Consider the following 12643-nt stretch of genomic DNA (forward strand, 5'->3'; position numbering starts at 1 on the left):
ATCTTCTCTATTCCTTAGGTTTTAAAAATGTTCGATTTATTACATTGGGGTTACTATCAAATTAAAACAGATATGGAGGCTTTAATGATAGCCATCTGTCTGGAGATGTTTGGGTTTGGCTTTGCTGGAAAGAAGAAGGATGTATCAGATTATTTTTGAATGTCTCTTTCAGAGGATGTGTCAGTGAGCAGAAAGCTGTGGTTAGGGCGGGAAGATGAGAGTTACGCCTGCAGGTAATCGGACAGCCAAGTGTTTAAGACAGGGAGGGAGGCAGGATGGAGTGACCAGCTATATGACCAGAAAGCTCATAGGCTAGAAGGAGAAGAGACTGTGTAGGAACTTAAAAGTTTGGGTGTTCGGAATAAAGTGAACCGTGATTCTGTTAATGAACAAAGGAGGTTATTCCAAATATGAATACACAGGCAATATATACAGTACATTATTTGGGTATGACACTGCTATTATGAGAATTTAGTGATTATAAATCAGGTGTGTAAATTTGTATGCATTGAAAATAATACATTTCAGAATTTTATGATAATATAAATTTTATGATAAGTTAACTTATGCATTTTTCTTAAAATGGAATATTGTGTGACAAGGGAATAGCCAGAAAGTATATACACCTAAGGGACTTAAGAGGCAAATAGGTGACTAACACTGAGTGATTAAACATAGTTAGAGCGAAAGGGCCTGAGAAAAAGTTGAAGTACATGAAGAACAAACAATGCCCCTGGCAAAAATTCACATGTGCGTGGTATAGTAAGCCACAGGGAAATCTTTGTCATGTTTCACGTCTTTGAAGAAAGAATTCCAAATATCAAGCACATCTGATATATATTGTACTTAATACTGGGTACCAAACGTATGACCATGAGGGGCCGTAAATGAGTTTCTCAGCCTCTCAAACGGAGATATGCCAGGAGCAACCCACTGGTTTTTCTCTACATAAAGTTCCTGGCTTGTGTGGATTCAGCAATAGTTGTTAAGTTTTAGGTATCAGTTCTGAGAAATTTTTCTCTTTCAAATATCTAGTGGCCTTGCTATGCGCTCTGCTTTATTTAGCAGCTCCTCAGTGTAAATGGTTTTGTTACTGTAGCTATGCAGATACGTGAAAGGAGGGACTTTACACCCAAATCTTCTGCCAAAAGCAAGACGAGCTGGCATCCTCTTGGGGGGAGATGTGGAGCTGCTCTCTGTCTGTCCTGGCCATGTTGCTGGGTGTTTGGCCCCCCTCCCTGTGGGCAGGGAGGGTCCTGAGTTGGGGGTGAGCAGAGAGGAGGGCAGTTTCAGGTGCCTCCCAGAGCACATCCTCCGTGTGGGCTTTTTATTTAGTGAGAAGTATTACAAATGCCCATAGTTTCACACAGAAAGAAGCATGTATACACATGAGGTGTTTATAGTTCTCAGTTCTTCTTTTAGCAATTATATTATTAAAAATTAAATTCTTCCTTCCCAATGAGGGTTTGGCATTTCAGAAGACGGGTTTTCAAAATGATTATGAGAATTTTGGGGCTTTAAAAATATAGGAATTGTTTGAGAAGCATGATAGTCTATCAGCTAGTAGGAGCAGGCTAACTATTATTTCCTGGACGAGTATGTTAGAATCTTGAACTATTAATTTTTGTAGTGTATGTAGCAGATGTTTTCATAACAGATTGTGGGTTAAAATGACTATATATATTCAACGTAACTATGTAGGTGGCTTCCTGGTCCTGAGGTAGGGGTGTCGCTGTGTCAGCTGCCAGTCTGTCTGTTCTCAGCACCCACCACTTTCTCTACTGCTCCTCCCCTTCTCGCACCACCACCTTCCTACTGGTCTTTGAATACACCTAACTCGGTTTCAAACTCAAGGCCTTTCTACTTGCCTTTCACTTGCTATTCCCTCTGCTTGAAAGCACTTTCTCTAACTCGCCATTGGCCCATTCCCTTCCTTCCTTTAGAACTTTTCTCAGGCCACCTCCTCAAAGAGGCTTTCCCTGACCATCCAATCTAATAGAGCCCTTCTCCCAGGACTCTGTTTTCCCTTACTCTGCTTTAATTGTTGTCATAGTGCTCACCTAAGGTGAAGTTAAGAGTCTATGTTTACTTTTAAGTACTGTGAGGTCAGGGGCTCTGTGTTGTTCTTTGAAAGATTCTTAGTTCCTTAAATAGTTAAGGCCTCAATAATTATTCATTGAATGAATGATTGTCCAAATGTATCATAAAGATACGTAACTTATTGGACTTTTTGTTTTTTCTTTTATAAAATGAAAGTTTGGAAATCTGCAATTTGTTTCTTACTACACCAAATCTGCCATGGTGAATTTATAGCCTTTTTTCTGTGTGTTACTTGGTGTTATAGGTCTGGAGGGTTACTCACTTGCTCCCCCCCTTGTATTCTAATATAAATATGACTATAAATATGAAATGAAAGTTGAATGGGAATTGGTATATATGTTGTATTAAGTACTGCGTGTTAACCACTGGACTCCTAAATTGGTCACATATTTTATAAAACTGGGCGAGTGCCTAGTAACCCATAATGCAGGGTTCGGATTCAGGAATGTCCAATGGACTGCCTGTTCCTTTGGCAGTTACTCCTCCCATCCAATTGAAGGTAGAGTAAGTCCGACCAGTGAGGACTTATGGCCTGAGACAAAACTAGAGATCCCACTGTCCTCTGCAATCCATGAGCAGGCCATGGAAAGACCAAGTGAAACCTGTTTCATTCATCTACTAAATTATGTTAAATTGCGTCCCATTGTATGTCAGCTTCTCCCTGGTTAGATTAGCAAGTTCTCCTTTTATGGAGACGATTCAGTAAGCAGGTGGGGAGAGAAACTGAAATAATTGCTCTAGTCCTACCCCCCACAATTGGGAAACAAGCGATCCTACCCTCTTCTATGGAGAAAAGGGGGAAGAGTTACAGTTATGATTATCCCCTAAAAAATTGTGATTGCAACATATATATTTAAATATACCTAAAAAGAGAAACAATTCTGACTAGAAAATAGCTATCCACACAGGGTGTTTCTGAGAGTTGATCGCGACTGTGCATCATTTAGATATTTGCCAAATGACCTAGTAGGCTCTATTTGTACATATGTTTAAGGGAAGAACGCATGTTAATCCCACATGTAACATCTATCAGTAAAAAAAGGTATGTACTTAGAGAAAAAATACCATGTCCTACTCTTGATATGTTTAGTATGGCTAATACTGACTTCAGCTATAAACTCAGGAGCCTTTTATGTTTCAGGTTCGTGGGAGTAAGGGAGAGGTTTTATACATTTTGGATGCTACCAACCCACGGCACTCCAACTGGCTTCGCTTTGTTCACGAGGCACCATCTCAGGAGCAGAAGAACTTGGCTGCCATTCAAGTGAGCTTATTTGCTTCTTATTTGTACTATGCACTGTTAGGGGGAATGAATTAATATAACTCTACTCCCTATTTTAAATTTATTTCCCAATAACCTGCTTCAAATAATGGTAACTAACTCATAAAAGCAGAGAAATCTCATCTCGTCGGCATATGCAGGGAAGGGCAAGCCTCGCCGTAAACTAACACCAGATCACTCACTTTATGAGAATTCTTGAGGGAGTGAGTTACATAGTCTGATATTGTCCGTGCCAGATCTTGGTTTTAAGTACTTTCATTTTGTTCTGAGCGTTTATTGATAGTATTTTTGGTTTGAAAGTTTATTTTGTTTATAGTACTATACTCTGTGTTATTGTTTGGGAAAGGCTTTATGGAGAAGGTTTACTGGGGTATATTCCCCATGACTAGACTTTGAGCTTCTTGGGGGTGTTGTGATAGTCATGGTTTTTCAGAGAAAGAGAACCAACAGGGGATATCTATGTGTGTATATGTGAGAGAGGTCCACCCACGTGATGGAGGGTGATATACTTTATTCAGGTCCCCCGATTTAAATGTTAATCTCATCCCAGAACACTTTCATATATACAACTAGAATAATGTTAGACCAACTATCTGGCACCCCGTGGCTCAGTCTAGTTGACTTCTGGAAACTATGTTTTACTGAATTCCTTTCCCTGTGTCCTAGTATATTGCTGAATATAATATGAGGTTCTGATACAAACTGTGAGTTGAACTTAAGTGATCCTTCAGTGGAACTTTAGGTAAGAAGAGAAAAAGATTCAGTTTTTAGAGTGGCTCTATAATTAAGATGCATTTTTCAGAAGACTAAGAGCATAAGGAAACGTCGAGTTCTGGTGAAGAATTGATCAGTGTGAAAGCTCAGCCTTCTAGATTTTAAACTGCAGAATAGGGAGTGAAGGTATGATTGGCAGAAGCAAGAAGGGAAGGAAAAAGAATGAGGAAATAACAGTATAGTATTTGAGTGTCTGTCTTGTATCCTGTTCTAGAAGATTCTTATATCTATAGAAATTATTACAGCTTGATCATTTGTTGAGGATTATACTGATTTTATTTAATTACAAGTATAAATCAACAGTGGCAAGAGGAACAATGTACGGAATTAAGTTCTAAAGTATTCATGAAATAGTCATTTAGGATATTCTATTTTTTAATGTCATGTAACCAATTTTACAAATCAGTATTAAATAATGTTATTACTGTCTCTTTTTGTATTGATACAGGAGATATGAATTTATCAAACATCTGAGATGGTATGGAAAATTGGGTCATTAGTAGCCAAACATAGGCTTGGTGCCTGTAGCTCAGTGATTAGGGCGCCAGCCACATGCACTGGGACTGGTGGGTTTGAACCTGAACCGGGCCTGCTAAAAACAACAATGACATTAACAACAAAATAGCGGGGCATTGTGGCGGGCTCCTGTAGTGTCAGCTACTTGGCAGGCTGAGACAAGAGAATTGCTTAAGCCCGAGAATTTGAGGGTGAAAGCTGTGAGCTGTGACACCATGGCCCTATACCAAGGGCAACATAGTGAGACTTTGTCTCAGGAAAAAAGAAAAAAAAGTAGCCAAAGATATTAAAGCTACTTTTTTAGATTATTCATGACATGCATTGATCCAACCACGTATTTTAGCTGATTTTTTTTTTTTTTTTTACATGTAGACATTATTTTATTTTCAAATCTTTTCATGGCTTTTTGAGGTGAACTCAAAATTGCCTTTAAAACTATGAATTTATTTTTAGTCAACTCACTGTTTTGGTAGGTTTTCCATCATTGTGTTTGTAAACAATGTTACTCAAACTAGATTTTTTCTGTTCAATGTGTAAATAATAATTTTAAGCTTTTCTCAAATTCCTTTAGTTTGAGAATCTTCATGCCTCAGACTCCTTCGGGCAATCCTTGTTTAAGAGTTCCACATAATTGTACATTTTGCTAACAATGATACCTTTAGTTAATGAAAAACTACATTAGTAAGTGTTTATCTAGATCTTTTATTCTCCACATTTGCTGCTCTCCTATGCCCCATGTTTTATCATATTGTAGGCACTTACCCTTGTCTCACTTTTATTATTCACATTTTCTAAGGAGTACAGAATTCTCACATTTATTTGGTGCATTCAGTATAGTACTTTTATTCCTCTTTTTCAACTGTGTTTTTTCTTTGAAAGAGACTAGGGAATCTACAAAAGATGAAAGTTGCAACTTGGGTACTCTAAGAAATTCTCAGTGACTTAACAAGTGGGATAAGGTAGGGATGGGAGTAGCATAGAACTTAGGTAACTAGAGGCTCTGTGAGATTTCTCTTTTGAGTTTAATTAGAATCTAAGTCTGTCCAGAGGCCCCATGTGAGCAGCATTTCCCGCAGAAGCAATGACATGGCTTTAATTTCTTTTATTTCTGTTATACACTTTCTTAACAGGGGATTTGAGTACACTGTTACCAAAAGGGTCTTTGCTAACTCCCTTGAGGTCACATCTTTGTTATTTGAACAGTAGCTGGAGTAGCAGATTGCTAGGTTCAAAATCACATCTGAGCTAGGGGCAGAGAGCGTAATAGTTGGGTCACATGGCTGAAAGACATGTCAGCCTTTTAATTGGTTGGAATGGTCTCTTGAGGATTGCATTCCAGAAACATTGAGTTGGTAAGAGAAAATCATAATGTTCTCTGAATAACATTATGAATCACTTGCATTCCAAATTGCATCTGAAATTTGGGGTATTCAGGAAATTTTGTATTTGAGTTGTATGTCCCAGGAGTGGAGTAAATGAGAAACATTTGTGGCTATGTGGCTTGCGTGGTGGAAAACGTCAATACTTGGTCCAACTTTTTTGAACAAGGGATTACAAAGTTGAGGTCTGTTTTGGCAGAGGATTGAAACTCCTTCTTGGAGTCTTGATTACATTTCTAGTTTTGCAATTTATTTGATTTTGGGAAATTTGCTTTGGAAATGATGATTTAAGCATCTGAATTATCGAAGAAGAATCTAGTAAGCAGACAGTTCTTCCCACATGCACACTTTTCAGAATAATCATTTGAACTGTATGTTCAGATTCCTGAAAAGTTTCCAACTATGACTAGAAAATTCTAAATGTGAAAGGTGTGGCTTAAAATGAACGTAAACATTCTTAAGTTCCATTAAAAAATGGGTGATTCTTATTAAATATTGTTGCATTAAAGGAAAAAAATATATATATAGTATTTGAAAAAAATATTTAAACTAATTAGTGTTTTGCAGGCTCTGAAGAATTTCTTATCTTTTGGTAGATGAATATTTGACATTATTATGCTATTTAGAGTTGAAATTTTGAATTCTTTGAAAATTTCAAGATAGAGTGTTACATCTCATGTTCTTAAGGAAATATTTTCAAACATAACTTCCCTGGAAATGTTCACCATAAATTATCATCAATTTAAATTGAAAAGTTGGCTTGGTGTTCTAAGAAAAAGGAGCACATGAGAAAATGTTTTGGTTTTGGGCAATATCATGAGGGGTGTCAGGATGCAGGGATGGCCTAAATGAGAGGGCACTGGGCACTGAGGTCCCAGCACAATTGCACTCTTAATTCTGATGTCACTTTAGATCCCCGTTGCCTAATTTCAATATTGTGTCTCAGGGAATTGGGAGGCCCCAGAAAAGGGAGAGAGATGGTCAGTGGCGCAGTCTTCACCATCTTATGTGAGTGTGGTTCATGGTACCCCCAAAGCAGTTGTAATAGTAACATCAAAGTTCACTGATTATGAATCACCATAACTGATACAATAATGATGAAAACCTTTGAAATATTGTGAGAATTAAGAAAAAGTGGCACAGAGCCAGAAAGTGAACGCATGCTGTTGGAAAAATGGCTCTGATGAAACTGCTGGATGCAGAGGTTCCATAGACCCTCAGTTTGTAAAACGGGCAGTCCGTGAAGCACAGTGGAGTGCAGTGCAAGAAAGCAGGCCCTGCCTGGCCGTGCCAGTATATGTTAGCTAGTACTTTTGGTATCACTCCTGCCAGGTTTGCAGTTTTTGTCTTTATTGTTTTGTCTTTATGTGAAACAGAGTAAAATCTGTTTTGTTTCTTATAAAGTCTTCCCAAGGTATCTAGTAAAACTTAGTGCGTATGGAAGATGTCTCAGTAAATATCCATTTCTCAAGAGACAACCTGCAGTGTGGAGTGACTGAGTCCAGGTAAGCCTGCCTTAGCTGGTAGCCTATGCCCTGGCTGCTCAGAGTTCCTCTGTGGTCACTAGGCATCTAGCATCTAGGTCACTAGGTCACTAGCATCTTCTTAGGCCACTTGAGTACTGTTTGTTATACCATTGTGCTTGCTGTGGCTGTGAGCGTGTCTTCTCTTTGGGCAAACAACCAGGACTTCATAGACACAACATGAGCCCTATGGGGAAGATATCTTCTTGGACTGTGTGCTGAGACATTTATTAGGTATTGTATGGTTTGGTGTCCCTAGGGATAGACTAAGAATGCTAGGATTATTTGCTGGTGCTAAGCCAGTTTTCAGCTTTTTTAAACAAATTTTTGCATACTGTCTGCTCTGGAGTGGGTAATGCTGGATACTAATTAGGTAGGTAGTATCACTGGAAATGGCTGCGTTAGAAGCTCATATACTTTGCATAAATCTACCTCTGCAGCATTAAACAGAGGAGGCCAGAAGGCTCAAGAATGTTTCCTAATTGATTTGGGGCCTTTGGGGACACTGATGATACTGCAAGTATGCAATGGAATTGAAAACAAATTCTGCTAAATTGTACTTTGGGAACAAGTAATGACAAATCTTTAGTATTTAATTGAACTATATTATTATTAATTTAAAATTAAATTACATTTATTCATTTATTTTTTTTTATTGTTGAGGCTTCATTGAGGGTATGAGAAACCAGGTTACACTGATTGCATTTGTTAGATAAAGTCCCTTTTACAATTGTATCTTGCCCCAAAAGTTGTGTCACACACCGAGACCTCCCCTCCTCCTTCCCTCTCTCTGCTCTTCCCTTCTCCCACACCCCTCCCTCCTTCCCTCTCTCTATTCTTCCTTTCACCCACCCCCTCCTCCTTCCTTCTCTGCTCCCCCCCCCACAGTGTTCTAGGTTATTAATTGTCCTCATATGAGAATTGAGTACATAGAATTCATGTTCCTCCATTCGTGTGAAGCTTTACTAAAAATAATGTGTTTCACATCCATCCATGTTACTACAAAGTCTGTAAAGTCTCCATTTTTTTTTAATGGCTGAATAGTATTCCATGGTATACATATACCATAGCTTGTCAATCTATGGTGGGCAGTTACGCTATTTGCACATTTTGGCAATTGTAAATTAAACTGTGATAAACAGTCTAGTGTAAATGTCCTTATAGTATAAGGGTTTTTGCTTCTGGGTAGATGCCCAGTAATGGGATTCTAGGATCAAATGGGAGGTCTAGCTTGAATTCTTTAAGGGTTCTCCATACTTCTTTCCAAAATGGTTGTTTTAATTTGCAGTCCCACTAGCAGTGTAAAAGTGTTCCCTTTTCTCCACATCTACACCAGCATCTGCAGTTTTGAGATTTTGTGACATGGGCTCACTGGGGTTAGATGATATCTCAGGGTAGTTTGGATTTGTATTTCTCTAATAATTAGGATCGATGAGCATTTTTTTATGTTTGCTAGCCATTTGTCTGTCTTCTTTAGAGAAGGTTCTATTCATGTCTCTTGCCCATTGATATATAGAATTGTTGCCTTTTTTCATGTGGATTAATTTAAGTTTTCTATAGATCTTAGTTATCAAGATTTTGTCTGATTCAAAATATGCAAATATCCTTTCCCATTGTGTAGGTTATCTGTTTGCTTTGGTTGTTGTCTCCTTAGCTGTTCAGAAGCTTTTCAGTTTAATTAAGTCCCATTTGTTTATTTTTGTTTTTGTTGTAATTGCCATAGGAGTCTTCTTCATAAAGTCTTTCCCTAGGCCTATATTATCAAGTTTTTCCTATGCTTTCTTTGAGGATTGTTATCATCTCATGCATTAAATTTAGGTCTTTTATCCATCTTGAATCAATTTTTTTGAGTGGAGAAAGGTGCGGGTCCAGTTTCAGTCTTTTACATGTGGATATCCAGTTCTTCCAGCACCATTTATTGAATAGGGATCCCCCCCACACCGCCCCGTGTATGTTCTTGTTTGGTTTATCAAGATGAGAGGTGGCTGTAAGATGTTAGTTTCATTTCCTAGTTTTCTATTTGATTCCAAATGTCTATGTCTGTTTTTGTGCCAGTAGTACCATGCTGTTTTGACCACTGTGATCTTGTAGCATAGCCTAAAGTCTAGTGTGCTGATGCCTCCGCCTTTGTTTTTATTACTAAGAACTGCCTTAACTATATGGAGTTTTTTCTGGTTCCATACAAAACAGAATCATTTTTCCAAGTCTTTGAAAGTACGATGTTGGTATTTTAATAGGGATGGCATTGAATCTGTAGATTGCTTTGGGAAGTATAGACATTTTAACAATGTTGAGTCTTCCCAGCCATGAGTATGGTATGTTCTTCCATTGGTTAATATCCCCTGCTATTTCTTTCCTTAGGGCTTCATAATTTTCTTTATAGAGGTTCTTCACCTCTTTTGTTAGGTATATTCCCAGGTATTTCATTTTCTTTGCAGCTATGGTGAAGGGAGTTGTATCCTTAATTAGCCTCTCATCATGGCTGTTGTTGATGTATACAAAGGCTTGTGGACATTGATTTTATATCCTGAGACATTACTGTATTTTTTGGTGACTTCCAGGAGTCTTATGGTTGAGTCTTTGGGGTTCTCTAAGTATAAGATCATATCATCAGCAAAGAGGGAGAGTTTGACCTCTGCTCCCATTTGGATGCCCTTTATTTCCTTGTCTTGCTTAATTGTATTGGCTAGAACTTCCAGCGCTATGTTGACTAGTAGAGTAGTAGCGATAGAGAACAACCTTGTCTGGTTCCAATGCTAAGTGGAAAAGCTTTCAGTTTTACTCTATTCAGTAAAATGTGAGCTATGGGCTCATCATAGATGGCTCAATCAGTTTAAGGAATGTACCACCTATGTCTATACTCTTCAGTGTTTTAATTAGGAAAGGATGCTGGATTTTATCAAATGCTTTTTCTGCACCTATTGAGAGGATCATATGGTCTTGGTTTTTGCTTCCATTGATATGGTGAATAATGTTTATGGCCTTGTGTATGTTGAACCAGCCTTGCATGCTTGGGATAAAACCTACTTGATTATGATGTATGCCTTTTTTGATGATAAGCTGTAATCTATTGGCTAGGATTTTGTTGAGAATTTTTCATCTACATTCATTAGTGAAATTGGTCTGAAGTTCTCCTTTTTAGTTGGGTCTTTTCCTAGTTTTTGGTATTAGGGTGATGTTTGCTTTGTAGAATGTGTTGGGGAAGAGTCCTTCCTCCTCAATTTTTTGGAGTAATTTCTAGAATATGGGAATAAGCTCTTCTTTGAAGATTTGATAGAATTCTGGTGTGAAGCCATCCAGACCAGGGCATTTTTTGTTGGGAGATTTTTTATTGTTTCTTTGATCTCAGTGCTTGAATTGGTCTGTTCAGGAGATTTATTTCTTCCTGTCTCAGTTTAGGGAGAGGGTGTGATTCTAAATATTGATCCATTTTCTTTGCATTGTCAAATATCTGGGCATAGAGTTTCTTGTAGTATTTAGAGATAATCTCTTGTATCTGTATGGCATCTATTGTTATTTCCTTTTTATCACTTATGATTGAGGTTATTAGAGATTTTACTTTTCTATTTCTAGTTATTCTGGCCAAAGTTTATCTATTTTATTTATTTTTTCAAAAAACTGACTCCTTGTTTCATTAATTTTTTGAATGATTCTTTTGTTTTCGATGTCATTCATCTCTGATTTGATTTTGGATATTTATTTTCCTCTGTTGAGTTTAGGCTTAGATTGGTCCTCTTTTTCCAGTTCCATAAGATGGCTTGTGAGTTTACTGATGTGTTCTCTTTCTGTTTCTCGGATGTAGGCATCTAAAGCGATAAATTTTCCTCTCAGGACTGCTTTTGCTGTATCCCACAGGTGTTGGTAGCTTGTGTTTTCATTGTTGTTATGCTCAAGGAAGTTAATGAATTTTCCTTGTAATTTATATGTTAATTAATATAACTTACACAACCAGGTTATACTATATTTGGCTAAGTATATGTATAATATTCTGAGAATTTTGAGAAGTTTGCTGAGGAAAGTCTTTGGAAAATGTTATTTTAAAATGCAATGTAATCATCTTCAATTGTGTCACAGTTATCCCTAGAGATTTCAAGTAACTTAAGAGTGAAGGGTTGGGCAAAAAAAGGGGAAGATTACTCACTGAGTTGTAGGCTGTTGTCTCTGGTGCTTTATTGCATCAAGAAGGTACAGGGTCCAAATGGTGAGGGGTTCTGAGATAAGAGTGTGGCTTTTTTTTTCCACCTAGAGCTTAACAAGTGTCTAGATAGGAATTAAAGTAATTATCATTGTCGATTTGATGCCAGAACCATACATAATGTCTTATTGTTATATTCAACTAAATGAGTAATCATTTGACTAATGTGTCTATGATTTCTTAAGTTGGTATTTAGTGATCATATTATAATATTTAATTTACCTCAGTGGAGAGATTAAAATGGCAGCATTTCCTGATGTCTTTTCCTGTAGCTAATTAAGTCCTTTGAGATACAGCTCTGTGCATGTTACAGTGGTTTATACATCTGTGTGTTATATTAGTTTTGCAGACAGAAAACAAGAATAAGAGGCATGGTCATCCTTGGTGAGAGTTAACCCTACTTTTCTCTAAGCAGTAGTATGTAAACCCAGCTGGGCTTCTGAGAGCTTTCCCTAAGTGGCTTAATTTCATGCCTGCCTCTTAACTTTGGAACATAGCATGCTTTATGTAGCTTGTTGTTTATATTATCAGATTTAAAGTACTTACTGCCAAGCATTTATTTAATATATGCTTATGTTAAATCTTATAGGGTGCTTTGTTTCAAATGTTTCACATCCATGCTTATAAAGTGAGGCTTCAAATGGTGTCACTTCGACCCACTATAAAAATTTATCAAATTATTGAATTTTGTATCAGCAGGCACCTCAGAGATTAAATATATTCCCCCACTAATAGAGATAAAGAACCCAAATACTAGACTGTTAAGAGACTTGATTAAGGTAATATCCTATACATTGTTCATGGAGGCCCAGGCAGAATCAGAACATCATTTTACCTATGTTAGCACTCTGTTTTTACCATGTGTAATATTTTC

General features: G+C 37.5%; 1 protein-coding gene across 3 annotated transcripts in view; it reads left to right on the forward strand.

Moving 5' to 3' along the window:
* The window catches only part of PRDM5 (PR/SET domain 5), a 211259-nt gene that overhangs the window by 60207 nt on the left and 138409 nt on the right, over positions 1-12643 (forward strand). For all 3 annotated transcript variants that reach the window (XM_003800056.2, XM_003800057.2, XM_012811562.2), the window contains exon 3: positions 3242-3364. In XM_003800056.2, the coding sequence (XP_003800104.1) occupies positions 3242-3364 (123 nt within the window). The remainder of the gene's footprint in view (positions 1-3241; positions 3365-12643) is intronic.

Source organism: Otolemur garnettii, unplaced genomic scaffold (assembly GCF_000181295.1).
Source record: "Otolemur garnettii isolate 467f Iridium unplaced genomic scaffold, OtoGar3 scaffold00164, whole genome shotgun sequence".
Taxonomy (NCBI): domain Eukaryota; kingdom Metazoa; phylum Chordata; class Mammalia; order Primates; family Galagidae; genus Otolemur; species Otolemur garnettii.